Genomic DNA, 26,623 nt, shown 5'->3' with positions numbered 1-26,623 from the left:
CGCCCTGAAAGTTGAATAGTATGTGTGTTCAATCTTAACCTCGCTCTTGCTGTTCATTGTTGTTGTAGGTTGGCTGCGAGTTTACAGTTCTCGTGTGTGGATAATTATGTGCTCCAAGGTTCGAAGAGCATCACTTGTCAGCGAGTGACAGACACACTGGCTGCCTGGAGTGACCACAGACCGACATGTCGAGGTAAACGTATGCCTCCTCTTCAAAGTCAAGAGATGATAATGAATCGGCCTGCCGTTGTATGCATTTGGTTGCATCGGATGCATGTATTTAGTGATTGCATGCATCTATTCGCAATAAAATGTGGTTTTCTGAAAGTGCGAAGTGGAGAGCAACTGTTGTGCAATGTCTTAACTAAAAAGTAAATGCAGTTAAATACGATATTTAGTAGCTAATTCACAGAAAATGTGCAAAGTTTGCGAAAACTACTTTGCACCATTACCAACGTTGCACCTCCGTGCCTGTTTGAAAATGTGTGCGCATTCCGCACATTCATGGATTCAAAAGCGCAAAGTAACCCGAGGCGCAAAAAAACGAGTTGCACCTGGAACACCCATAACAAGCCCTCACACAAGCAAAAAACAGCAGAAATAACAACTATGCGCCTACCTTTGCAACACAATCCAGCAACGGGGCAAAACTGCATGCTGTCCACTGTAACTCTAGGCAGCACACCGGAAATACTGCGTACTGGCACCCATTTTTTTTTGGTGTGATATATATTCGCGGGTGCTTTTCACTTTGCTTGCACCATGGGTGAAAAGGCTTTAAAAGGAAAAGGGAGAGGATGTGGACGTGGTGAGGACACATGTGCTCCCGCTCCCAGGAGGAGGACGTGGTGACCCTCAGCCAACAGGTGACCTGGTACCTGGAGGAGGACATCTTCGGGGGCCCACAGGTGTCCCAGTGCCACCAAGGGCCATTAGTGCCAAGAAGGGACACCCTGCAGAGCGCGAAGAGGCTCCACTCCCTCACCAGGTCTAGGATAACATGGCAAAGGAATCTCTACCTTGTAAACACCTTGTCATGAGGCATCCCAAAGAGCGTTATAAGTGGGTGAAAAATCCTGCCCCTCACCATCCTCCTCCTTCTTCCATGGACATATATGATTGCTCTTACTGAGGCTGGATTCATCCTGCTAGTACAACTTTGAAATGGTGTGCATTGCCCTTACAGACGTTTCCTTTTTGCTTTGTACGTTGCGTCTCATGTCATGCGGTGGTAAGATTACAGGGTTCTCATGTGCCTTTTCGCATTGTGAAGTTGCGCTTTGCAATCCATGAATTCAGTAAGGTTTGCACTTGACTGGGCATGTAATTTATTTCTGTGGCACGTTCCTCAACATGGTCCTATGCTATTCCTCGCTCTTCCTCATTTTGCAGTGAAAATAGGGAATATGCATGTTCTGCCCCCTATATGTTTCTTTGAGCAGGCCCTTCTCAAAGTTTGTGCAGTGTGTTGTGCAAAGCGCTCAGCACCACGCAAAGTAGTGATGGACACGCGCAAAGCCCCACAAAGTCTGATCCATGAAGTGGGAAATTGAGTTTTGTGCACCGCAAAGTGCACTTTTTTGGCGCAAAGTGCCATTGAAGTGTGCAAATCATTCTATGAATTAGCACATTAATTTCAATGGGGGTCATTACAAGTTAGGAGGTAAGGGGTTAACGGCGCCGTAAAGGTGCCAGAGCCATCAACCCCTTAACGCCTAATTACGAGTTCTGCTCGCTGGACCCGCTAAGGTCACCTGGTTTTACCAGGTGCCCTTAGCGGGTCCCGTGAGCAGACCAGGGTGAAAACAACAGGCCTGTTATGAACAGGCCCGTTGTTAGCACCCTCCCCATTCCCATTGAGCCCTATGGGGGCTTGAATGGGAATGGGGAAGGGTTCATCGAATGAGGAATTACTGGGCCCTCCAAGGTTGGAATGGCCTGGTAATTCCTCATTCGAGGAACCCGGACCCGGTACAAAGACAAAGTTATGTTACCCTTAGCCTGCCACCAATTGTATACATCAGTAATAAAACATCAATAACTGAGCTGTTCCCTGATCTACTAAGTGTGTTTTTGGCATGTCAGTCACTGAGGGTACAGCCATTAACTATTCATAATCATAGTTTTTCTCAAGACAAATAATCTTCTCTAATGTAAAATCAGAACGACTACCTAGATTTATCAATTAGGGAATTCAACACATTTCATCTTCCAATATCTATCTGCCTATACTCGTAACATTCTTTGGGTACCCTCAAATCAGCCATTAGTTCCACCCAGGTCTTCTATCACTACATTCGAGCCTAATGAAGAAACCTTATTATGATACATGTTTACCAAACATCTTTCTTTTTCAAAACCACATCTAAAAAAAATAAATCTGATTCTTCATTGAATAATTGTATAACCCAGACCAAGAGATATACCAAGCAAGGAGGCATTCACCTTTATGTGTGTATTGATATCTATAGTTGGAATGTAAAACGATTGAGAATTATTAAGAAATAGTTCAGTTGATACCTAGATCGCTTGGTGAAGAAGAATATCATGTAATTTGACACATGTTTACCCTTTGATTTTTCAAAATGAACCAACCACAGTCCAACATCAGATTGTGCAATCCTTATCTACTCCCATAAGAGAGATGTGGCTATTGGTCATTTTGCTCCCTTGGTTCAAAGCTGAAGTTCTTTTTGGAAGCAGTATGTTCCAATTGTTTTTCTGGATTTTATTATGCATGCAAACGTTCTCTCCTTTTGGTCTTTTCGTTTGTTTTCCATCTGTCTTTCATTTCACTTTGTATGTTACATATTGTTTCACCTTTTATTTTTGTAGGGTTTGTCTTGCAAGAAAGTAAATCAATTTGATACAGTAAACCAGATAAAACGGTTGATTTTAAAACCGGCATGGCTTCAGTAAGGTTGCTTTCTTGATGAAAAAGAAACGTGTGATGATCCTTTAATGGTTTGTTAATTTACAGATTCCTTGGTAGATAAAATTAACTTAATGAGACCTGATATATTCTTGTTAATTGGTGAAAGGCAAGAGAAGAAACAAGCCATTTCAAGAAATTCTGAGCCAATTTTCTCTTGTCAATGTTGTTTAAAACACAATCGTCGTCATGAGATCAAAAGAACTACAACCACCAACATTGTTCGATAAATAAACACATTGGGCCTCATTATCATGTGGGCGGTAAGGGGTTAACGGCGCCGGTAAAGGTGCCGGCACTGTTAACCCCTTATCACCCTATTACGAGTCTGCTCTCGGGACCCGCAAAGGGCGCCTGGTAAAAGCAGGCGCCCTTAGCGGGTCCCGCTAGCAGACCAGGGAGCTAACAACGGGCCGGTTATTAACAGGCCCGTTGTTAGCTCCCTCCCCATTCCCATTGAGCCCTATGGGGGCTCGAACGGGAATGGGGATGTACCGGGTCCGGGTTCCTCGAATGAGGAATTGCCAGGTCATCCAAGGTATGAATGGTCTGGTAATTCCTCATTTGAGGAACCCGGACCCGGTACCTGGAAAATTGCAGCATGGGTACCTCCAACCTTGTAATGAACCCCATTCTCTTAAATGATTGATAATCAGCGATCAAATCCATACGTAGGACTCTGTTCTTGTAATTGAAGGCTGTGAAGGCTCACTTCTTGAAACTGAACCCCACAAAGACTGGGTTATTTTTATTTTCTCCTTTGTCTTTGCTTGACCTGATTTTTATAAGACTGGTTTCACCTAACATAAAAGGAAGGCAGGCAATCCCGTATTCTGGATTCCTGTCTGCCACTGACCCCACATTTTAATTATTTATTTTAATCGGCTCATTTTCTTCTCATTCCCTTGAGGGCTATCAAATACTTGGGTGTGTCTACTCGTTTTCGACTCTTGATCCAATCATTACATTTTTATAGTATTGATTTTGGTAATTCTATCTTTAGGGGGCTCACCTATTCTTAACTAGATCCTGTGAAAGCTGCTTTTCACTCTGCATCCAGACTATCTTTTGGTGCCATGTACAATAATAGAATCACCCCTATATTGAAAAGCCTTCATTGGTTTCCTTTAGTAAAAGTAAAATTCTCGTTCAAATTGATCTGCATTATCTACAAAGCTATCCATGGGTCCAGCCCAACATGTCTCGATGGGAAATTGAATATCTCAGGGTGCTCTAGAAGTGTACAGAGCAGGGAGATTTTACGACTTGAGGTTCCCAGGTCAGCCTTTCTTAAGAGATCTTTTTCCAGTGCAGCAGTTATCTGGAATGATCTCCGTACATAAATACGTCCTATTCCAGATTATATGAAATTTAGAAAAGTCTTGGTTTTGGAAGTCAGTATTTTAGTTCTTTCAACAGTCTGTTTTTGTGTTTGTTTTTTAGGATTATATTCTGCCCTGAAATGTATACCCTTTTACTGAGTTAACAGTTACGTTTTCTTTTCTTTTGTCCTCGTTTAAAGCATAGTTTCTCATATCGTTGCTGTTGCTACCTTTAATCCAACTTCATTGTATGTTATGTGTGTTATTCTTATACAGTGCTTGCTCAGATGAATGTTGTGCTTTGTGTGTGTTTTATAACAATATGTCAGGATCACAAAATATGGTGTATAGATAGGTGGTGATTGCAAGATAAAATCTGCAGGCATTCACTTTCCCTGTTTATTTTCATTTCACTTGCTCCAATTGCACACTATGGGTGCATCAATTTGCTGGGATTCTTGCATAATATGATTTGACAATGTTCCACTCCTGTTCAAGCTAAGTAGGAAATCAAGTTGCAGAAGACTATAAAGCACCATTCTCAGACCAGGGGAATTTTCTTGCAGAATTTGTACAATAGGCCTCAATAATCTTACAAAATGTACTGATTCTGCGTTTGTGGTTTAAAGACAGACATGTTTCTCTGTCCGAATGCACAATATTTTTTCTTTTGAGTTCAGCTTATTGTGGTTATGTCACTTCAAATTTCTGTTGACAACCATTGGTTCTCTGAAGTAATCTCCCCACGCCTATTTCTCATTTACAAATAAAGCATTCCCTCATCATTGATTTTAATTTAGGTTTTCTTCTGGGGTGGACAATATGAGAGTGAATAACTGTCAGACCTGGCACCTTTTTAAACCAGTGGTCACAAGATGCTGTTTCTTTATATTCTGTATGTCCTTATGAAATGGAGCAATTTTGAGCACCATACCCCACCCACTGCTCCATTTCTATTTACTACTGTGTTTGGTATTTCCAATGTCAAATGACAAATCCTGCTAGGTAGAAGTGCTCTTTCTGCCATCAAAACTGCCCCCATGGTAAAATCAGTGAAAGAAGGAGGGAAGTGGTTGTGTTCGCTTACAGAGATGATATAAGTAATTAAGGCCGAGATTCCCGATCACAAGTACAGAGTTTGCATGTTCATTATATAATGGGTCAGAAATGTGAGGTGGACATCTTTGTAAAGTGTGTTCAAGATAAGTTATTTTATTAAATCAAATGGTTGGATGGACTCCCCAGTATCCCTATCATGATGAGGATGCCCCTGCCTAAAATAAACAAAAGGATATCTGTCCCTCATGCTTGTACATTCAAAAAGGCAACAAGGAAATCCATGGCAGTAAAATTCAGCACACACATAGAGCATACAATTGAATTCACAGCATGATCACTATCTCGTCTGGCTACCTGGGTGAACCCCCCTTCCCCAGATCTGATCATGGTTTTGCTCCACAGTTCAAAAGGAATAAGGAAATCCTGGTTTGCCACAACGTTCAAACACAGTTCTTGAGGTTTAAACTTGATAACAAAAGGTTCTGTTTTGTCAATAATGTACCAAAAGAAATAGTATGTTCCAGCTCCTCCTGCAGCAAGAAAAGGTTTTACATCTGTCATCTTCAAGAAAAAAACAATTGTCTTTGTTAGGATGATTTTCCACACACTTTGATTTATGTAGAAATGTAACTCCTTCAAAGGAGGTTTACGCAATTCTTCTTTCCATGTCAAAATTGACACGAGTTGTCTTTGTTAGAAACACGGTTCAGAACTTTTATCAACGACTACCTGGTTACTCCCACTCCAGGCCTTCTACATCATCAAGTAGTCATATGGGAATGTATACTCTCATACCCGCTCAAAACTTCACAAAAGACCGAAATGTGCTTCAGTGGTAAGTTCCAATTTATAACAACAACAGCTGCTCAAGGTTTCTTTGTCAACAAACTCTAAAATTTAAACCGAGTTTGGGGAAACAAGGAATCACATGAGTGTTCTTTTGGACTCCTTTCCAACTATACTCCTCTCTAGGGCAGCTTGTTTGCCAACTTCCTTTCCGCTCTAAAACAACAACCAAATAGTGGTCAGGATATGGTTTTAATCTGCTTATGTCTTGGCTTTGGCAATGTGTATTTATTTCACCTGATGATCTACATTGCACAACACGTGAGCAGCAAGTCTTACAACCCTTGTGCTTCCCAATATTCCTCATGCGCCTTGAGCAATGTTTGTTGTATTGGTATTGCTGTGTAGTTAATTACCCTCGGCTTTGGTATTGCTTGTAGCCTTTTGTTTTTACTTAAGCTTCCCCACAGGGTACTTGGGCTTTCCACAAACTCGTACGCTTGCTTTTGTAGCCACTTTGGTTAATTAATTATAACTTTCGTTTTTTCGAATAGTTGGGTGTTCAAAATTGTAATGACTGCTTCTTTCACTCACACATGAGGGAAACTGCCTGGTGTGAGCAAGCGGGGAGTGTCGGAGCGCTCTGGAGTCACTTGCTAGCTCTGAATTCACCTGTTAAGTCGTTCGCTCATGCTCCCCTTAGTGGCTGTTGGTCTTCTGTCGATGTGGCTACTTGCGATCTGGCAAACAGCCTCCTCTGGTCCATCTCTGCTCGCGGCACCCGGAAATGGAGATTCCTCCACTAAAGAGACGCAAAAGTGAAACCCAGCTACCTGAAACCCCTAAAGAGGGCACACTTCTCTTGCTACTTCTGCCTTCCTCTGCGGGACCTATGCACAATGATCCTTCAATGGGCAAGCATCCTTCTATAACACCTCATGCTGCATGACCTCTGCAACAGAGACAATTTGAGGCAAAGACCTTCTCAGGACCTGAAACAGCTTTTGGCATTACAGTGGTCCGGGTGCCTTCTCTTGCCTCAAGGTTTGCTTCCAACTGCATACAGGGCCCACGCTCCATTCATGTCTCCTGCTGCTGTAATGCCTGCACCTAAGGGGGCTTTTTACAACTTTTATGGAAGGCGTACTTGTTCCTGGATGCTGCTTTATTCAAAAATCCTCACACCTCGAGCCATATAAGACTGATGAGGACAGGAATTTGGAAGAGCAGGAGTCAGGAGAACAACAGGCAATGGATGAGTGAATTAGTGAGCAAAAATTAAATGAGGACAGGAGTGGGAGGCACAGATATGGTCAGATGGATACTTCGTTGCTCTACAGCTAGACAGAGTCATCATATCTTATACAGCACAATCATATTGATGATCGTCTGTAGACATAGGGCCCAATTCATGGAATTATACGCACAAACAATCGTGCCGAACTGCATGCAAAATCCTGTTTGTCGATTCATGGAATAGACTGCGCGGCTCGTGTTTGTTCTTTGCAGGGACTTTGCGCAGGCTTGACACGTCACTGCGAGAGGCCACGTGCCTTGCTCAATACACCATGCAGAGTGTGGGCGTGGCTTGTGCAGAGGGCAAGATAGGGGGCGGAACTCGGAAACTAAGGAAGAACAAACCAAAATGTGGGCGTTATGAGGGGCAGCCCGCAGGCAGTCCATCGCGCACCCACTATTGCGTGTAATGATATGCATTCATGGATCCAAGCGTAAAACCTCTCGTCAGGGAAATGGCCATGCAAATCCCTCATATTTATTTACTTATCTATTTATTGCATTTATTGACAGCACACAAACCCATAAGTACCACTCAAAGGCAGGTGTACAGACACTGGTGCATAGGCTTCTCCCCACAGAGGTAAGATCGGGTGTCGGATTAAATCCCAGTAGAGGACCATGAACAATAATTTGCTATAGATTAATTGTAAGTCATTAAGGTAAAGGACAGACAATGTAGAAGAAAAAGAGGAGAGTCATGCTTGGCTGTCAGACCTGTGTGTCCACCATTGGGGCTCCACAATAAGAATAAATGATCAGGCTTTTGATTGTTAGAGGCTATTATAAAAATATACCCTTTAGGGTAACTATGATGAAAAACATGTCAAGTCTTCATAGTCGAGGGTGCTGACCACTATCAGAAACCATATCATTGACATATGATAAGTGAGGAATTGATTTGTCATTGGATGACAGCGTATAGATTGCTGAATATCGGTCCAGAACTGGATATGGATTAGTAGTAATAGATTAGAGTGTTAGAACCACTCCACAGACACTACACAATCAGTGAAAAGTGCTTCTTGTTACCCTTCTAATAAGCAGTAACACACTGGGCACACATATAATATAAATCAAAACCAGAATACTGTGTGTGGATTGCGGTTAATTCTGCATGATGCAGCAGGGCCATTGGGTTGGTTGCAAATGAGAAAAAACAGTACCAAAGTCTGGAACATGTACCAAACAAAATTGTCCAAGCATAAGTGTAGCACTATAAAAAGTGGTGATATAAATCCTTCAAGATAAGAAAGGGTTCAATATCAAGAGGTTTCATATTTGAATGTCATAACTATGTTTTATATACAGTATTTAATGTGTTCTTGATGCTTTCAGGTTACCAGTCAAGTATGACGTAACACAATATGGAATGACCAGTACATTATGTAGGTGGATTGTGTTTCCATTTTTATAATGCAAGGGGCGTTGAATTGATCATCAATAGGGAAAACTGACCAACGTTCTGCCTTAGCGAGTAATCATGATGGGCAAAGGCGTGATTGCACCCGAATAGAAAAGCAGTATTATATTTACTTGAAGAACAGTTGCAGTTAAGTATGACCAGCAGGCAACATAGAGTTAGAACTTAATGGACATTGACGAATAAAAAATGACTGCATCTTGTTTACCAACTACCAACACGGTATGCATATGATGCGCCATGCTCTAGGTGAAATGTCATGCATGTAATGACATCAGAGAGTGTTGGCGTTAGAGGGACTATTTAGGCTGGTACATCCCAAAAAGGCGGTGCTAGTATAATGTGGATTACCGCGTGGACCTCCATCAGGAGGTGTGAGGGCAAACAGCCTCTCCATTACTGTAAGTGTGGGCAACAAAACGATTTCTTTGCCCAATCCGGGCAGTTTAATTGAATATGAATAGGATCTTTGGAACCAACTGACAATTACAAATATCCTTTTGTTTCAGGCAATTAGTCATTTGTCCACAAATATATGAACGCTCTGGAATTTGAGGAGCACTCTCCCTAGGCTGTAAGGACCTCTCCATTTAATTGTATGTGATCTGGTGGTGATATACCTATGCACTGTTGTACAATTATGTTATATTGAATATGATTAGGACCATTGGGACCAACTCACAAGTATACATATTGATTTGTTTCAGGCAACTAGCCATTTGTCCCTGAATATATTAATGTTCTGGAATTTGAGGAGCACTTTCTCTAGGCTGTAAGGACCGCCCCGTTTAATTTTAGGTCGTCTGGTGGTGGTGCACCTTTGTACTGTTGTACACATTGGTTAAATGAGGTGATTATCAATTAAGCTTATGCAATATCGGTTTCCACGGGTGAAAAATCGTTTATTTTGATAAGAATAGGATTTCAATCCATTTCATCAGGATTATTTGCTCTAGGAAGTAGACATCTGTTTTATCCTATTTAGATGGTTTGGTGGTTGTGTACCCTTGCACTCGAGTATGGCTCATCAATAAGTCCACCATTATACACTATTTAAGGTGATCTTCACCATCACGATGGTATTGGGAGGATAGTTCATGGGCAAAGTGATCGCCTTGGAAGTAAAACGTCACGGAGCACTACGCGTTCGATCCCCGGGTCCGCGCTTAGAAACCTCTGGGTATTAAGTGCGTTATAAATAATCTATCATATCATATCATACCAAAACCATGTATAAGTGGATAGAAACCTAAATGGTGAAATCCAATAGAGAGGTTATTAGAAGAATATGCGATTGTGAACATGCTAATAAGGTAAACAATCTTACATAGAGTGTCCTTAATTTTAAAACAATTATTTGCTATGGGTTTACCCTTCAGCCTATAAATATCTATCTTTACAGAACATGATATCCATTAGGAAATTGAGCAACAAGAAGGACTTTGATGAAAAATACACATCAGGTCTCCTTTGACCATCCTAAAGAGTAATGATGCCAATCTTTATTATATTAAACACAAATTCCAATTAATCACTGTAGAAGTGTATAATTTACCCACATTCGGGGTTTGGATGGGCACCCACAATTGGAGATAATAAGGGGATACAGACTGGCATTGGTAATAGCCTTCCCTTTGTTTTTAATCAATTTATGTGTCGTGGTGCCATAGTGGTGGACAAATGACAATGGTGATGGAGACAGACACTAGCACAACAGGGTGCCTTGGTGTCAAGTATGGGCAAAAGATTTGCCTTCTGTATATTTATATTGCAATGTTGAGAAAAGTATTGTGATCCATCTGTATTCTTTTTCCCTGTTCTCTATAACCCACGCTTGGAATTACAATTGAGTCGCTCTTTGTTAACAATTATGGATGTACCTGTACATAACCATCGCATTTGCCAAAATCTTTGGTAATGTATAATGTGTGACACTTTAAGTTGTTGTAATGTATGGTTGTGGCACCAATGTTGTAATTTGATTTTAATTAATGGTGTAAAAGCCTAGAAGAAGACCTTTTTTGTATAGGTCCAAACACATGTTGGTGGTAACCCTTTAAAAAAGAATATGCACCAAGAACATGCTGAGCAGTGTTTCTTTGTTTAATCGTGTTCCAAAATACTAGCAAAGAATAAGAGCATTGCCCAGTTGTTCATTTAAATAATTAGGGTGTAGCGCAATTGGTCAATAAGGTTTGGGCTCGATGAGGTAGTAGCCCAACCACCCTAGTTTCTGTTTTTTGTCATGTCTCTATTTGTGCTCTTGCTTACAATGCCAGTTTACCTCTCGGGATAACACGCTTTATAAATGCATGAATACAAATAAAAATAAATGGTTCTATGGCTATTTTCATTCTTTCTTTTCTTCTTTTTGTTCACACTCTAGCATTCATATGCAGTTGGTAAATGGAGCATATAGAAAAAAGGAATTGATTCTGAATCTTAGCACCGCACAGTACAACTTTATAATGTTGTCTTATCCTTCTTTTAGTTTTTGTTAAATTGTAGTATTGAATATATATCCGTGGACATGATTAGAAAAAGAAGATCTATTACATGTCCACTGCTGCAGTGAGGTAGCGTTGAAATATATATATATATACATATATATATATATATATATATATATATATATATATATATATATATATATATATTTGTTTGTGCAAAGAACGTATGCACACTAGCGGAATATGCTCTAGTGATTGAATAAGGAGGGCATCATTTCAAACGTGATGGCAATATCTCTCCAGTGGCACGGCAAATTGTTTGTTTACTACAGCATTGACTGTGTAGCTGAACAGTGATACTCATTATTGGCTCTTCACGCTTCTTATTGTGTCTTCCGTGCAACGCAGGAACAATAGTCTGGCAGGGGTCAATATTGTATTTCATTGATTCGCTCTTGCGTCAATAAACCTGCATGAGAAGTTGTCTTCTGAGTTTCCTGGAAAATAAGAAAAACAATAATTCCGGGCTATAACTATTATACTGTTAGCAACAAAAGTCAATCTCCCTGTTTACATTTCTCACCCCTGTCAAATACACATGGCATAAAAACAAAAAAAAGGAAACGCATGCCTGAGGAACCTCCAGGTGCGGAGCCATTAGACAAGACCTATGAAACCGCATACTTATCTCTGGTTTCTTGCACTGCTGGATAGATTCAATAAAATGCAAGACAATGGGCCTCATTATGACCCAGGCGCTAAGTGTTCAACGGCGCCGTAAAAGGCTGCGGCGCCTTTAAACACTTAGCGCCTAAATACGAGGTCCCTTTGCAGGACCCGACCTTAACGGCTGGTTTTACCAGCCGTTAAATTAGGGACCCGCAAAGGGACCTTGGTGCTAATTACGGTACCGCAATTTGCGGTATTGTAATTAACGCCTTCCCCATTCCCATTGAGCCCTATGGAGCAAACATGGGAATGGGGAAGGGCCATGGCGGCATGTGGAATTACCGCCCCACCAACCGCGGAATGGGGTGGTAATTCCCCATTCCGCCATGGCGGACTCCGGCATGGACCATGGTGCTAATATCACCATGGTTTAGCGCCGGATTCCTAATGAGGCCCATTATCTCAAATGCCTGCCAGGGTTCTCAAGCTCTGCAACTGCTCCCTATTAACACTTTGTCAACTGTGAGTGAAAGGTTTGTCATGAAGAAGATCGAATATCAGGTTGAAATTTAGATATAATTACATAGTGTTTGTCAATGACCCAACCATAGACAAAGTCAACTCTCCAGAAGCTTCCCTTCAGCTTCTTCAGCCACCAAAAAACAGGGAGAAGGGAAGGAGACAATTCTTTAATTGAATATCAATGTTTCCTGTCAGTTTGTACTTGTAATGGTACAGCAGGCCTTCCTTTAGGGTTAGAGGGACACTCTCCTCTCAGAGAAAAGTATTGAGCAAAAGAGCCATCATTATAACCACAATCCAATTCTCTAGAATTAACCGTATACTGCTTTATCAAATTCATGATATTTCATTTAGGTTTGCACGGAACTCTGTTAAGAAGTCCTCCATGACAAAATCTGCCATTTTCATGCGTATGTTTTGTACTAACCGTTGAGCAAGCGGCATTCCTGATGCAAGGTCTACTGTACTAATGACCGGATCATAGTTAAGATTATATTCCCTACTTTTAATTCAACTGCCCACCTTTCCCAAAGGGTGTTCTGCCATGAATAGCGCACGCCCAAAATCATGCATGCGTGCGTAGATCTGCAAGTGCCCAACAAGGCAAGAAGTGGGGGTTTATTTTGGGGTTGGGGGCCAGTTTGGGGGTGAGGGGAAAGGACTACAGTAAGGATTGCAGTGGGGAGATAGGGAGGAGGAATGTGTGGTGGAAGATTGGGGACTGTTAGGAGACAGAGAAATGAGAGGGATGTCCTCTTCATGAGAGAGTGGGTTTAGGTTGGAGAAGGGGGCAGAGGGACTCTGGTTGTTGTGGGGTGTCCCTGGCAGAGAAGGGCCCGGGGGATGAGTGTCCTAGGCAACATGTTTCCTCACAGCACCAAAGCTGGACGCAGTAAATTGGGCTTTGGCAAACATTGCATGCAGATAAAACACATGGAATCATTAAGGTAGTACATCAAACAAAGGATTCCGGGGTAGGGTCTGGTCTGCACGTACCGCGGTACTGGTGCATCCCGGAGTTCCCCCTCTTTATTCCTTGATCATTAAGGCAGTGCAGTGTTGGCAAATTAGAATGTGGCCAGGATTCAGGAAGTGCAGATTGGAAAGATGGGACACTTTGCTCAATTGTACCTCCTGACCAACTCATCCTTGTGTCATGTGAAAATGAGATATTCCCTTTCAAAAATGTCCACTATACCAATGTTGCGGGACATGTTGCTTTTGCTGAATGAAAAAGCACCTTGTTTGAAACAGACATGCAGACATGGCAATTGTGCTACTACATTTACACCTGATTTGAACCACATACATTGATGAAAGAGAAAGACCATATTAAATAACATGCACTATAATCTTAAACTCCTTTCTCACTTTTTTTGGTTTATTTTAAACAAAATTGATTTTCATGCAAATATGGGTGTGCTGACATTTTCCACCCCAGCTAATTAGAAAAGAGCGTTGGCAATTAAAAGTGGGTGTGTGTATCTTAAATTCTCCAGTGGAAATTAAAAAAAAAGTAATATATATTCAAATCGTTCTGAATCTCAGATGAACTAAGCACAAGCTAATATTACACTATTTCATAACGTGCATATTTTATCCAACCCCGATCGAGGTCCTAACTGCACTCAAAGCTATCACACTACAACATGTGCTTATTTCTTCTGTCTGGAAACGTGTCTAAGAACCCAAATACTCAACTTTCCTACTCTACAACCATGACGCTTATATATACTAAGGAATATACTTGTAGGAATCAGTGCTGCTTGGTTTGCAAAAGCTGCACATGATAAATGTCCCAGACAGGCTTCTTCCAATTGCGTGCTCTTCTCTGTGCTTCTAAAATATTCAAATGTATAGTTTCAAAAGTGTTTGTAAACACATACTTCTTAACATGTCAAAATGAGATATCAGTGAACATACACTCATGCCGGATCACAACTTCAACTGAATCATGGCAGGATTTGTGGGTCCTGCAAGATCCTGCAGGAATTGCTGACCCCTCCAAAACAGGGCTTGAACCTGCCTGCAGTCTCCAGGCAGGCTGGGTTGTGTATTTCAGGCTAACCAGGGCTGCTGTTCTCGAGGAGGTTGTGGTCCCTATAAAAGGACCCGTTCTCATTCACAGTTTAGCAGACTTTTAAGAAGTTTGAATGTATTGCTTGTTGATCCTGGTGTGCCTCATTGGGCCCAGTGTTTTGTTTAATAGAATCCCTTTTATGAAGTTAAGCTTCCCCCACCTTTCCACTTACCCTTTTCCCATGTGTGTCACATCAAAAGGTTTAAAAAAACAGCCAAAAATAATAAACTGTTTCCTTTTTGTATTTGAAATTACATTTCACAGTGTGTTTGTCCTGATAGGTCTAGTGTTACTTTATTACCCAAAAAAAGAAGAATGTTCCCTCCTATGTTCCTGCTTGTTTGTGAAAACTAAAAAACTGCCCAATATTTCCTATGTTATAGCCACATTCTGTTTTTGTGCCAGAGAACCATGTGTGATTCGATTTACATCGCAAAGCTGAGCAGTGCCTCGAATATGGAGAGAAAGGGGAAGAACAAAGATGGGGGTTTCAGAGGATGTGGATGATAATTGTCAAATCAGGTGTGCTTTTTGTCCATATGGGCTTCCGGGTCGGACTGGGACAAGAAATAGGCCCGGTCACCCAAAATAAACTTTCCCGCCCCTCGTCTCAAAAAAGTGGCCCACCCCTCGCCTCACAACCCTTGACCTCCGATGACGAGGGGCCAATGCGACCCTGATGGGCTTAGGTGCAAGTCATCCACAGTCGCAGAAGCTTTGGTGAATGCTATGGAAGTCATTGCAGAATGGCCAAAGGAGATAAGATGAAGGGTTGCCATTAACACAGTCTGAGGAGGAGGAGGGAAAAGTGGAAGCAGGGCTGAGGATAGACGTTTACCACTGCCACAGAGGGAAGAGTCCATCTTGGAGTCTGGGCTGACCATGGAGGTGTGCACAGTAGGGTATTTTGTGGAGATTTGGGGCCTGACGGTATTTTATTACCGCCGAAAAATAACTTAGCAATAATCACTCCTTGTATTCAGATTGGGCCATGTGCAACAATAATACAGTGGACATGCATTATTTCAGCACCCAGACATGCATATTTGGTATGCGTGGTTGGTATGCGTGGTTGGTGGTATTTTGGTGAGCATAATTCCCTTGTTTTATTTGTGGCCCCAATGTCCAGAATCCCTTATCTTTGCTTAGATTTTTCGTGTAATCACTAGAGAGACCTCAGACCTACATTTCAGGAATACCACATTTTCAGTGTTAGTGTTAGTGTGCCACCATGGGCGATCTCACTGACTTATTTACGACAGAGAGCTATATGTGGTAATTTTGTGGTAATTTCCACTACCTTATATACGGTAGGGAACTATGTTCAGAGATTCCCTCTTCCCGTTGGCTCATGTACCTCCAACGAGCTATGCTACAAACAATCACTCTCAACTGTCCATACTGAATATGATCATGCACACATCTGTCTTAAAATGACAATTGCATTGTTTAAAAATCTCCCCTCATCATCAGCACTGTATTGGTAAATATAAAATACACCACCCGTCTGCTTTCAAATATTGTCTGTATTATAAAAGTTGCATTTAAACACGATCTCACTCTTTACAGAAATAAATAAAATAGAACAGTAACAGCATTGTCTGTGATACACTGAAAAAAGAGTGGCGGAGAACAGAACCCAATTTGCAACATTAACATGTGATTAAGGCACCGGAATCTCCTTTCCTACTCTGACTGAATATTCTCGTACACACTCAGCTCCCACACTTATGTAATTACCTTATCTGTTCAGCCGAGTTTTCTTCAGCTGTTCTCTTTCTGAATGTGGCTCCCTTGAAGATTAACCCTAGTGAAAAGGAGCGCCTTTCCTTCTCAAACCGGGGTCATTGCCTGGAATTCTCAGCTTTTGCAGATAGGAATGCTCCAGCCAGGAAAAAGGTCCTTCTCCCAGCTCTGCCAAATCTTGACTGTCCTTCTCTCTCCTCAAACTCCCCCCAGCAAAACTCTGATCACTCCCTCTAGCCTGATACTTGCTATGACGCTGCTCCAATCAGAATCAATCATGCCATCTCCTCCTTCTCTACACAATGGCTCATTTTTATAGTAATACTTTGTAACCAACTGATTTCCTGTTCTTTCGAGCCATTTTTGCTTCCTGTAGTTATGTGGACAGCGCAGCAGAGAAAACGAAAAAAAAAAAAATGTGCGTTTAAAAGTTCACTTTCAGAGTAGGCCTAATTCTGCAGTGGAGACACATTTTTATTAGTGGATTATGTTAACTTCAGTTTCATTAGTCAGGTTAGTTATGAGTTATGTTAGTTATTAATTTTCAAATGTGTCTCTTGCACCATGGGCATTTCAGGTGAAAAATATTGTGCATTTTTGAATGTGCACGTGTGCTTTTAACTGTAAAAATAGATTTGCATCTTATATGTTAAAATCGTTTTTGACTGAATAGCCTGTCTTTCCTTGTTGATCTGGTAACACATATAGCAATGCACCATAGGCATTTGGTGCTGCATCAAAAAATTGCTACCTGTGCAGTAGTGCTGTACTCTGTGCTGGTTGCTACCTGTGCAGTAGTGCTGTACTCTGTGCTGTAACACGCCAAATATCCTTACAGCACTGCAGTTACTGATAGACCAATTACTTATCAACTTTGAAGCTAACAAGATCATAGGGTTAATTCAGAAGGGAGAGGGTGCAGAAGAGATACGGGACTGTCTATCAAACACATAACCTAACTGATATATTTGTGGAGCACACCTTTACCCCCATCTGGGTATATGGGCAATACAAGTAATTAACAGGGGGTAAGGTTACCAATCTTCGTGTTACTCATTTGATCCTCCATTGAAGGATGAAAGGCTGAGTGGACCTGCCACGTGCCAAACCTGGGTCACAAAGTTTCAAACCTGTGACCCTGAGTATTCATTAGTCCAATGAGTCATATACCTTGCTAGGTAAATGAGAAGAGGGTTCAGCAGATAGGAGAGCAGCAGTTGGAAGACTTTGGGGGGTCCCCTTGCAGGTGGCTCTGGAGGAGGAAGAGAATGAGGCGATTGCACCTGTGTGTGCAGCTGCAAAGGGGACAAGACGGGTATAGACATCCTTTGTTAAGTTCCAGGACAAAACTGGACACCCAAACCTGTGCCTAGACATATCACACATAGTAATGGGTCTGGGATTATCAACACAGTGGGAATGGTACAGATTTACGAATTATAACAGTGGCAATGCCATCTATGTCATCACATGTCCTTTCTCATTTCCATATGTCAGGATGACAACATTGTCGATTTAAGAATATTATATTTGATCATAGATGATGCCTACATGATACGATTTAACCAACCCATTGGTCAATCACTACATGGAGAAACATGATGGTCCAGAAAATGTAAAATGGTCTTTGATTGAAAACATTCACGTTCCCTATAGAGTAGAACACATTGAAATAGAGTTACCCTTTAGAGAACTCTGGTGGTTTTCAGGAGGGAAACTCACATATCTGGATTGAACAAGGAATTTGATTGCCATAAACTGGCCATCCATGAATACTATGATGATGTAATCTGGGTACACATAGATGGGAAGTCCATTAAAGGGTCAAATGATATGATATGATAACCTTCTGGGCTGTAACAAAGGTGTACAACCCTTGTTCACCAGTAGACAGTCTTCCTCCTGAAGGACTACTGTTCCGTTCTGGTACATCATTGGTCTGAATTTGCTACGGACTGTAACGAAAAGCACTTTTCTACAATAAGAATAGCCCCTAGTATAACATAAAGAACACAACCAAGACGGGTTCAGTTTGCCATCCCTGCTTTATCCATATATAGCCACCACAAATGCAGTACACACTAATAACCACATGATGAAGTGCATTCATATAGGTATAAATTATCAATTTGTGTTTATTAACCCTCTGTTAACCTATACTCTTCATTTGAGGAACAGACATCTCAGACACCTATATTCGTTTTAGAATGTACAGTGCCTACAGTACACATAACAGTGGAAGGACACTGCTAACAAGTCAGGTGGCCCTGTCCTCTAATATGAAGCCTGTAAGTGGCCCACTGTATGACATTAGTAAGCACATTTAGGTTTTTGTCACTGCTCAGAAGTGTGAGAAACCTTAAGGTGTCTCACTCGCTATTCTTTGGGGATCCATCATCCAGGTGGCCAGGACACGGCCATCATGTTTCGATCCAATTCCTGGGGCTGGACCAGTGTGGGAGTGCCACCTGGATGGGGGGGGGGGTCTTTGGGGACTGGAAGTGGGACACCGAAGGGTGAGATGCGGTACCCCCTTCCTTATGACACCTTTTCCAATCTTACCCCATAGTATATTTAGAAGCTCTACCACCCCTTTTCCTACAACAATTTCTTACACCGTGAAAGACAATGGGCTAACACCAGAGCCATTTACCTGACATGTCCCAACACAAGGGTCAGGCAGAGTCAGGCAATTGCCGATAACTACACACACCTGACGGCCCTTTCCCTTCCTCACAGGGATAGAAGGCAGAGCACGAAAGCACACTTTGAGCAAGGCTGAACGCACAAGAAAGCAGCTATTCCGGGACGGCAGTTTAAAAGGAGGAGAAAGGCGATGGAAAATGAAAGGACGACAAGGAGGGAATTGCCCTTGCCCTTTTCAACCCAGACCTGTGAAGCCTTTGATGAAAGAATCATAAAACCAGGAATCACAGCTGGGGATTGGTGTGGCAGATATAAACGGTACACAGGGCCCTCCTGCACTGATAGCCAGGGTGGGGAAAAGAGCGTGCCACCATAGTACCATCCATGAATCCAGTGGAAGAAAAGCCAACGAGTTCAGCACAGCCAACGAGTCGGAGGAAACTAATAATCGACCAGACTGTGTTAAGCTCAAGGTTGCAGTGGCAACATTTGTAAAAAGAAAAGTAGATAATAGACAAAAGTATTTCTGTGAACAAATGAGATATCTCGGTTAGAGCGGTCTGGCGACACGTGGGTGCTCATTCGAAAGATTCTAACGAATGCCCTGCTCCTTAACAAGAAGGATATGTTGAATTGAAAAAATTGCAATTACCTAGAGTCCCTAGTTGAGCCCAGTGTGAGATGTCAAAGTGGTCATAAAAGGCTCAAGTCAAACCCCTTGTATATTCAAAAGTCTTTAACAAGTTGTAAATTGAGAAGCTAAGTGAACTGCATTGTGGGGACAAATGTGAAACCGACTGAGGGAAGCCCACAGTGTGATGTTGGTCTGAGCCCGATAGAGGCAGGTTTACATTGTAAAGAGGATCAGGGCCCGGCTGAGGGGGATCCTCGGGTGAAGAGTAATCGCCAGAAAAGGAAGATTTATAGAAGGAACTTTTTGTTTGTTGTTTATGATACATCAGGCCATCTGAAGTAAGAGACTTTTCATTAAAGAGACTTGGCCACAGAAGACCTGATATTGTGAAAGGAACGGTAAGCTTGTGCTGAAGGACCCCAGTAGTGTGCTGTGCTCGATGTTCCTGCCTTGTCCCGTGCTTCAAATGTGGGTAAGGGAGACCCCGTCCATACCATTTTGACTTAACGTTTTGTGACACTACTTTATTTTCTTGTGAACATTATCCCACACTCTTTTGTAGCATAGTGGTAAGGATTGGCAATAGTTTTCTTTTAGTATAGGCCCTTTTTATGTGACATTGATTAGACTCCACTAGAACTGTATTATTATTATTTGATGGTCGTAGCTTGCTCCCATCTTAGATTTAGGTTTATCCTATGCGTTTATCATAAACATTGTTAAAGTTTAATGAACACCCTTGAACTGTGCTCATTTGTGTATGTCTTCCTTTGAACCCATGCATTCCTAACCAAAGCATACTCTTACCAACAACACTTAAAATGGAGCAAGAATATTACTGATGTAACCAATTTTTTGCATGTGATGCTCCCTATCAAATTAACCAAGGTCAGACTAATAATTTAGACTGAAATATAAGGTAATGAAGGTTAGCTAGACAAAAGTGAAAATCAATTCACAAAACATTGTCTCAGGAAAAAATGCATTGTGTGTAGGCTTTATTAATAGAAAAATACACTTTTTACTGTGCTTCTGCATGTTTGTTGTCATGTTAAAAGGCACATTGTGAAATGTGTAACTTGAATTTTAGTATTCTATATAGATATGATGCACTGAAAGTTAGTCGGAATCGGGAAAGGCAGATTGACCCATCACAATCCGCCTTTCCCAGGAGCGATTGTGCATTCACTGCCCATGGTGTAAAAAAATTATAAAAGTCAATATAAATGACCAGCGGCGTAAACATAAAAAAGGGACTAAGTCCCGTTTCGTATAACGGCGGCCGTTTTGGAACCTGTTTTCTATTTAGTCACTTTTCAATTTTAATGGCGACGGGCAATTTTTTGACATTTTCGTTCATTCCGACTGGAGTTGTGCTCGTGCTGAGCACATCTCCAGTGGGAAGGGAACAAAAAGGAAAACAATTCACATCCTGTGAAATCCCGGTTTGAATATCTTCCTGGTGCGGGTCAGACATAGGATTTAAAGTTCCGCGGCCTGAGCTGAGAACTTTGTTTTGCTCGGGTCTACAAAGCTCGGACTGGCGGGTCGGAAAATCCCATGTCCACCCCGGCATGAGAGATCATGTATATTTATGAACATACCAATAAAAGTGTAAATTACATATATTTTGGTAACATTGTACAGAATATATCTCAAATGCTGCCTTAAAGGCTTCAAATTAAAATGACTCAAAGTGTACAAGTCATGGAGTGAGGAATTCATCCATCCACATAGCGGGCGTGTGCTTGCCTGGGCTTTTTGAAATTGGCAATTAAGTGGAATGATGGTTATCAAACCTCAGGAAATGTGTGGGGTTTATTCACACAAATGTTCCTATGTTCACACCATGACAATAGCATATAGCCATCTACTCCGGGCTGGACAATGCCTAGATGCACTGTCTGTCCCTGTCATTTTTTGTTTGAATGTGACATACGAAGAGTGCACAATGTTATCATCAGTATGGGGGAGGACCAACCTTCCCCCAGCCTGATTAACTGACACAGGCTCCATGGATCTGCCCTTCTCTTTTGTTAGGCCCTGCAGCTGGTGACAGTGATTGTCATACCAACAGGTCGGATTTCAAACAGGCCCACATGTGGCCTGGATGCAAAGGATAACAAAGGAGACAGGGAAACCAACAACCTTTCTTATGCAACTGTGTCAACCTGAAGCCAGCTCCTGCCTCTCAGTATTGATGGCAGTGAACTGTCATGTCTGGTTCTGTTTCTGTCTGTAAAATACATAAAAAAACACAATACTTTAGAGCAGCATGTGGAAGGAGTAAAATAGGATGACCCTACTATGCTGTCTGAGTATTTAGAACAGGCAAGCCCAGCAAGGAAGAGGGCGGTGGGGGAGTGCTGGGCAGTCTGAGCTCATGGGTGAGCTACAGATGAATTGCTAGGAATGTTGCATGCTACAGGGCCTGGAGTTACGAGGGGGTGTAAGTGCGAGCCTTTAGTGTGGAGGGTGCAAGTGCAGAGGATAGACAGGAGCAGGCCCGGTTGGGTGCGGGAGGTCAGGACCCCAAGGATGCATAAGTGCCCAGGATACCAATTGCAGAAACTGTGGGATTAGCAGGGAAGAGAGGAAGGGAAGGTGGAGGTAAAGAGGAGAGTTTTAAGGAGCTTCTGTACATTAAGAAAATCCTTCTCAAGGCAGAGAGGGACAGGGAGGCTGTTGCATAGGCCGATTGGGTGCCGACTTGCCACTTCTTATTCTTTCAGTTTGTATAGTTCTTTATATTCTTATGACACTTGCCAATGCTTGTTTTTCTTCAGTTTACACCATTCCCAGTTCCTTTTGTATCAGGGATTATCACCAACTGCTTGCAATTCAAATTGATTTCAATCACACTTGCTTCCTTTTGATATTCGGTATTCCAAGCATAAGAATTAATTTTATCCAATTCAAGCACATTGCATAAATTATCTTCACATTCCCAGTTTACTCTGCTGCTGGCAATGTGTACCCTGCACATGGACCATTTCACACTGTTCAATTACTTCAATTTCTCTGGGCCTTTCTTGGCCTTGTCAATTTTCTTTAATTCACAGTTTGGTATTCACAAATCCTTCTATTCACTTGTCTTAGTCTTCAAGTTATAGCGTTCAAGTTTGCGAATTGTCAAAATTCTTTCTTTTATGCTGGACCAGCATTCACAGTGCCTAAACGGTCCCACTCTCACTGGTGAGTGATCCAACGTGCACAGAGCATGCAGTTTATCCCACATCGTCCCAGAGTCATTCAAACTTCTTTGACTCACTGGGTATACTGTATCTGGGTACGGCTCTTCACGTCGAGAGGCTCTCTGTTGCTGCTGATATTCGGGGCTTGGCACGCCTTGGTTGCAGGATCTCTGCTGCCTCGGTTGAATGGAGGAGTACCTCCAACTCCTGGAGGCTTGCAGAACAGTTCTGCCACCACCGGAGACCTTTCCAGCATCCACTGCAGTGATTCTGCTGCTCCTGGACACTCCGGGCTCGTGTGTCCTGGTCTCCCCTCTGGCTTCTCCTGCAAGAGTTCCACAGGTGATCTCATTAGCCTCGCCTGAGCGCGCTTGTAGCATAGTGGTAAGGATTGGCAATAGTTTTCTTTTAGTATAGGCCTTTTTTATGTGACGTTGATTAGACTCCACTAGAACTGTATTATTATTATTTGATGGTTGTAGCTTGCTCCCATCTTAGATTTAGGTTTATCTTATGCGTTTATCATAAACATTGTTACAGTTTAATGAACACCCTTGAACTGTGCTCATTTTTGTATGTCTTCCTTTGAAACCATGCCTTCCTTTCCAATGCATACTCTTACCAACAACACTTAAAATGGAGCAAGAATATTACTGATGTAACCAATTTTTTGCATGTGATGCTCCCTATCAAATTAAACAAGGTCAGACTAACAATGTAGACTGAAATATAAGGTAATGAAGGTTAGCTAGACAAAAGTGAAAATCAATTCACAAAACATTGTCTCAGGAAAAAATGCATTGTGTGTAGGCTTTATTAATAGAAAAATATACTTTTTACTGTGTTTCTGCATGTTTGTTGTCATGTTGAAAGGCACATCGTAAAATGTGTAACTTGAATTTTAGCATTGTATACAGATATGATGCACTGAAAGTTAGTTGGAATCGGGAAAGGCAGATTGACCCATCACAATCCGCCTTTCCAAGGAGCGATTGTGCATTCACTGCCCATGGTGTCAAAAAATTATAAAAGTCAATATAAATGACCAGCGGCGTAAACATGAAAAAGGGACTAAGTCCCGTTTCGTATAACGGCGGCCGTTTTGGAACCTGTTTTCTATTTAGTCACTTTTCAATTTTAATGGCGACGGGCAATTTTTTGACATTTTCTTTCATTCCGACTGGAGTTGTGCTCGTGCTGAGCACATCTCCAGTGGGAAGTGAACAAAAATGAAAACAATTCACATCCTGTGAAATCCTGGTTTGAATATCTTCCTGGTGCGGGTCAGACATAGGATTTAAAGTTCAGCGGCCTGAGCTGAGGCCTTCGTTTTGCTCGGGTCTACAAAGCTCGGACTGGCGGGTCGGTAAATCCCATGTCCGCCCCGGCATGAGAGATCATGTATATTTATGAACATACCAATAAAAGTGTAAATTACATATATTTTGGTAACATTGTACAGAATATATCTCAAATGCTGCCTTAAAGGCTTCAAATTAAAATTACTCAAAGTGTACAAGTCATGGAGTGAGGAATTCATCCATCCACATAGCGGGCGTGTGCTTGCCTGGGCTTTTTGAAATTGGAAATTAAGTGGAATGATGGTTATCAAACCTCAGGAAATGTGTGGGGTTTATTCACACAAATGTTCCTATGGTCACACCATGACAATAGCATAGAGCCATCTACTCCGGGCTGGACAATGCCTAAATGCACTGTCTGTCCCCGTCATTTTTCGTTTGAATGTGACATACGAAGAGTGCACAATATTATCATCAGTATGGGGGAGGACCAACCTTCCCCCAGCCTGATTAACTGACACAGGCTCCATGGATCTGCCCTTCTCTTTTGTTAGGCCCTGCAGCTGGTGACAATGATTGTCATACCAACAGGTCGGATTTCAAACACGCCCACATGTGGCCTGGATGCAAAGGATAACAAAGGATACAGGGAAACCAACAACCTTTCTTATGCAACTGTGTCAACCTGAAGCCAGCTCCTGCTTCTCAGTATTGATGACAGTGAACTGTCATCTCTGGTTCTGTTTCTGTCTGTAAAATACATAAAAAAACACAATACTTTAGAGCAGCGTGTGGGAGGAGTAAAATAGGATGACCCTACTATGCTGTCTGAGTATTCAGGACAGGCAAGTCCAGCAAGGAAGAGGGCGGTGGGGGAGTGCTGGGCAGTCTGAGCTCATGGGTGAGCTACAGATGAATTGCTAGGAATGTTGCATGCTACAGGGCCTGGAGTTACGAGGGGGTGTAAGTGCGAGCCTTCAGTGTGGAGGGTGCAAGTGCAGAGGATAGACAGGAGCAGGCCCGATTGGGTGCGGGAGGTCAGGGCCCCAAGGATGCATAAGTGCCCAGGATAACAATCGCAGCAACTGTGGGATTAGCAGGGAAGAGAGGAAGGGAAGGTGGAGGTAAAGAGGAGAGTTTTAAGGAGCTTCTGTACATTAAGAAGATCCTTCTCAAGGCACAGAGGGACAGGGAAGCTGTTGCATAGGCCGATTGGGTGCTGATTTGCCACTTCTTATTCTTTCAGCTTGTATAGTTCTTTATATTCTTATGACACTTGCCAATGCTTGTTTTTCTTCAGTTTACACCATTCCCAGTTCCTTTTGTATCAGGGATTATCACCAACTGCTTGCAATTCAAATTGGTTTCAATCACACTTGCTTCCTTTTGATATTCGGTATTTCAAGCATAAGGATTCATTTTATCCAATTCAAGCACATTGCATAAATCACCTTCAAATACCCGGTTTACTCTCCTGCTGGCAATGTGTACCCTGCACATGGACCATTTCACACTGTTCAATTACTTCAATTTCTCTGGGCCTTTCTTGGCCTTGTCAATTTAATTTAATTCACAGTTCGGTATTCACAAATCCTTCTATTCACTTTTCTTAGTCTTCAAGTTATAGCGTTCAAGTTTGCGAATTGTCAAAATTCTTTCTTTTATGCTGGACCAGCATTCACAGTGCCTAAACGGTCCCACTCTCACTGGTGAGTGATCCAATGTGCACAGAGCATGCAGTTTATCCCACATCGTCCCAGAGTCATTCAAACTTCTTTGACTCACTGGGTATGCTGTTTCTGGGCTCTTCACGTCGAGAGGCTCTCTGTTGCTGCTGATGTTCAGGGCTTGGCACGCCTTGGTTACAGGATCTCTGCTGCCTCGGTTGAATGGAGGAGTGCCTCCAGCTCCTGGAGGCTTGCAGACCAATTCTGCCACCACCGGAGACCTTTCCAGCATCCACTGCAGTGATTCTGCTGCTCCTGGACACTCCGGGCTCGTGTCTCCTGGTCTCCCCTCTGGCTTCTCCTGCAAGCGTTCCACAGGTGATCTCATTAGCCTCGCCTGAGCGGCCCATTTTTATTGCCCTCAGGCCCCAGTTGCAGGAAATGTTCCTTTACTGAGTAACAGTCAGGGTACTCGGCATCCATCTTCCACATACCAGTACGAGAGCGGTGTTTGTGCATTTCTGTGTTAATAAAGAGAGGATGTATAACTCTGGGTTGTCTCTTGATAGTCTCAGTACCTGATTGGGGTATATTGGGAGAGTGTTTTCTGAAATAATAGGGTAGAGCTTGATAATACTCTATAAAGAGTTGGGGATGTTTGACTCCTTGTGGATTGGAAATGGGGGATACTGTATCCCACCCAAGGGGTGCTCATCCCCACTCCCCAAGTCTCCTTCACAAAGGTGATCCTCCCTCGAATATCCACCCACAGGGGACCGGATCTAAAAGCAGCAGCCTTTCCCTGGCCACCTGGGAGGAGGATATTTTGGTGAAAGAAGTGAAGATGCCCTCAGATTCCTTGCATACCCTTCCCCTATGTTGGGTGCATCAGGAAG

General features: G+C 42.3%; 1 protein-coding gene across 2 annotated transcripts in view; it reads left to right on the top strand.

Moving 5' to 3' along the window:
- CSMD1 (CUB and Sushi multiple domains 1) overlaps positions 1–26,623 on the top strand; it is a 5,442,057-nt gene that overhangs the window by 2,720,022 nt on the left and 2,695,412 nt on the right. For both annotated transcript variants that reach the window (XM_069606098.1, XM_069606099.1), the window contains exon 9: positions 69–193. In XM_069606098.1, the coding sequence (XP_069462199.1) occupies positions 69–193 (125 nt within the window). The remainder of the gene's footprint in view (positions 1–68; positions 194–26,623) is intronic.

The sequence above is a fragment of the Ambystoma mexicanum genome, chromosome 4p (genome assembly GCF_040938575.1).
Source record: "Ambystoma mexicanum isolate Mex_15411 chromosome 4p, UKY_AmexF1_1, whole genome shotgun sequence".
Taxonomy (NCBI): domain Eukaryota; kingdom Metazoa; phylum Chordata; class Amphibia; order Caudata; family Ambystomatidae; genus Ambystoma; species Ambystoma mexicanum.
Note: the sequence above shows the minus strand (reverse complement) of the source record. Positions and strands in the feature narration are given on the sequence as shown.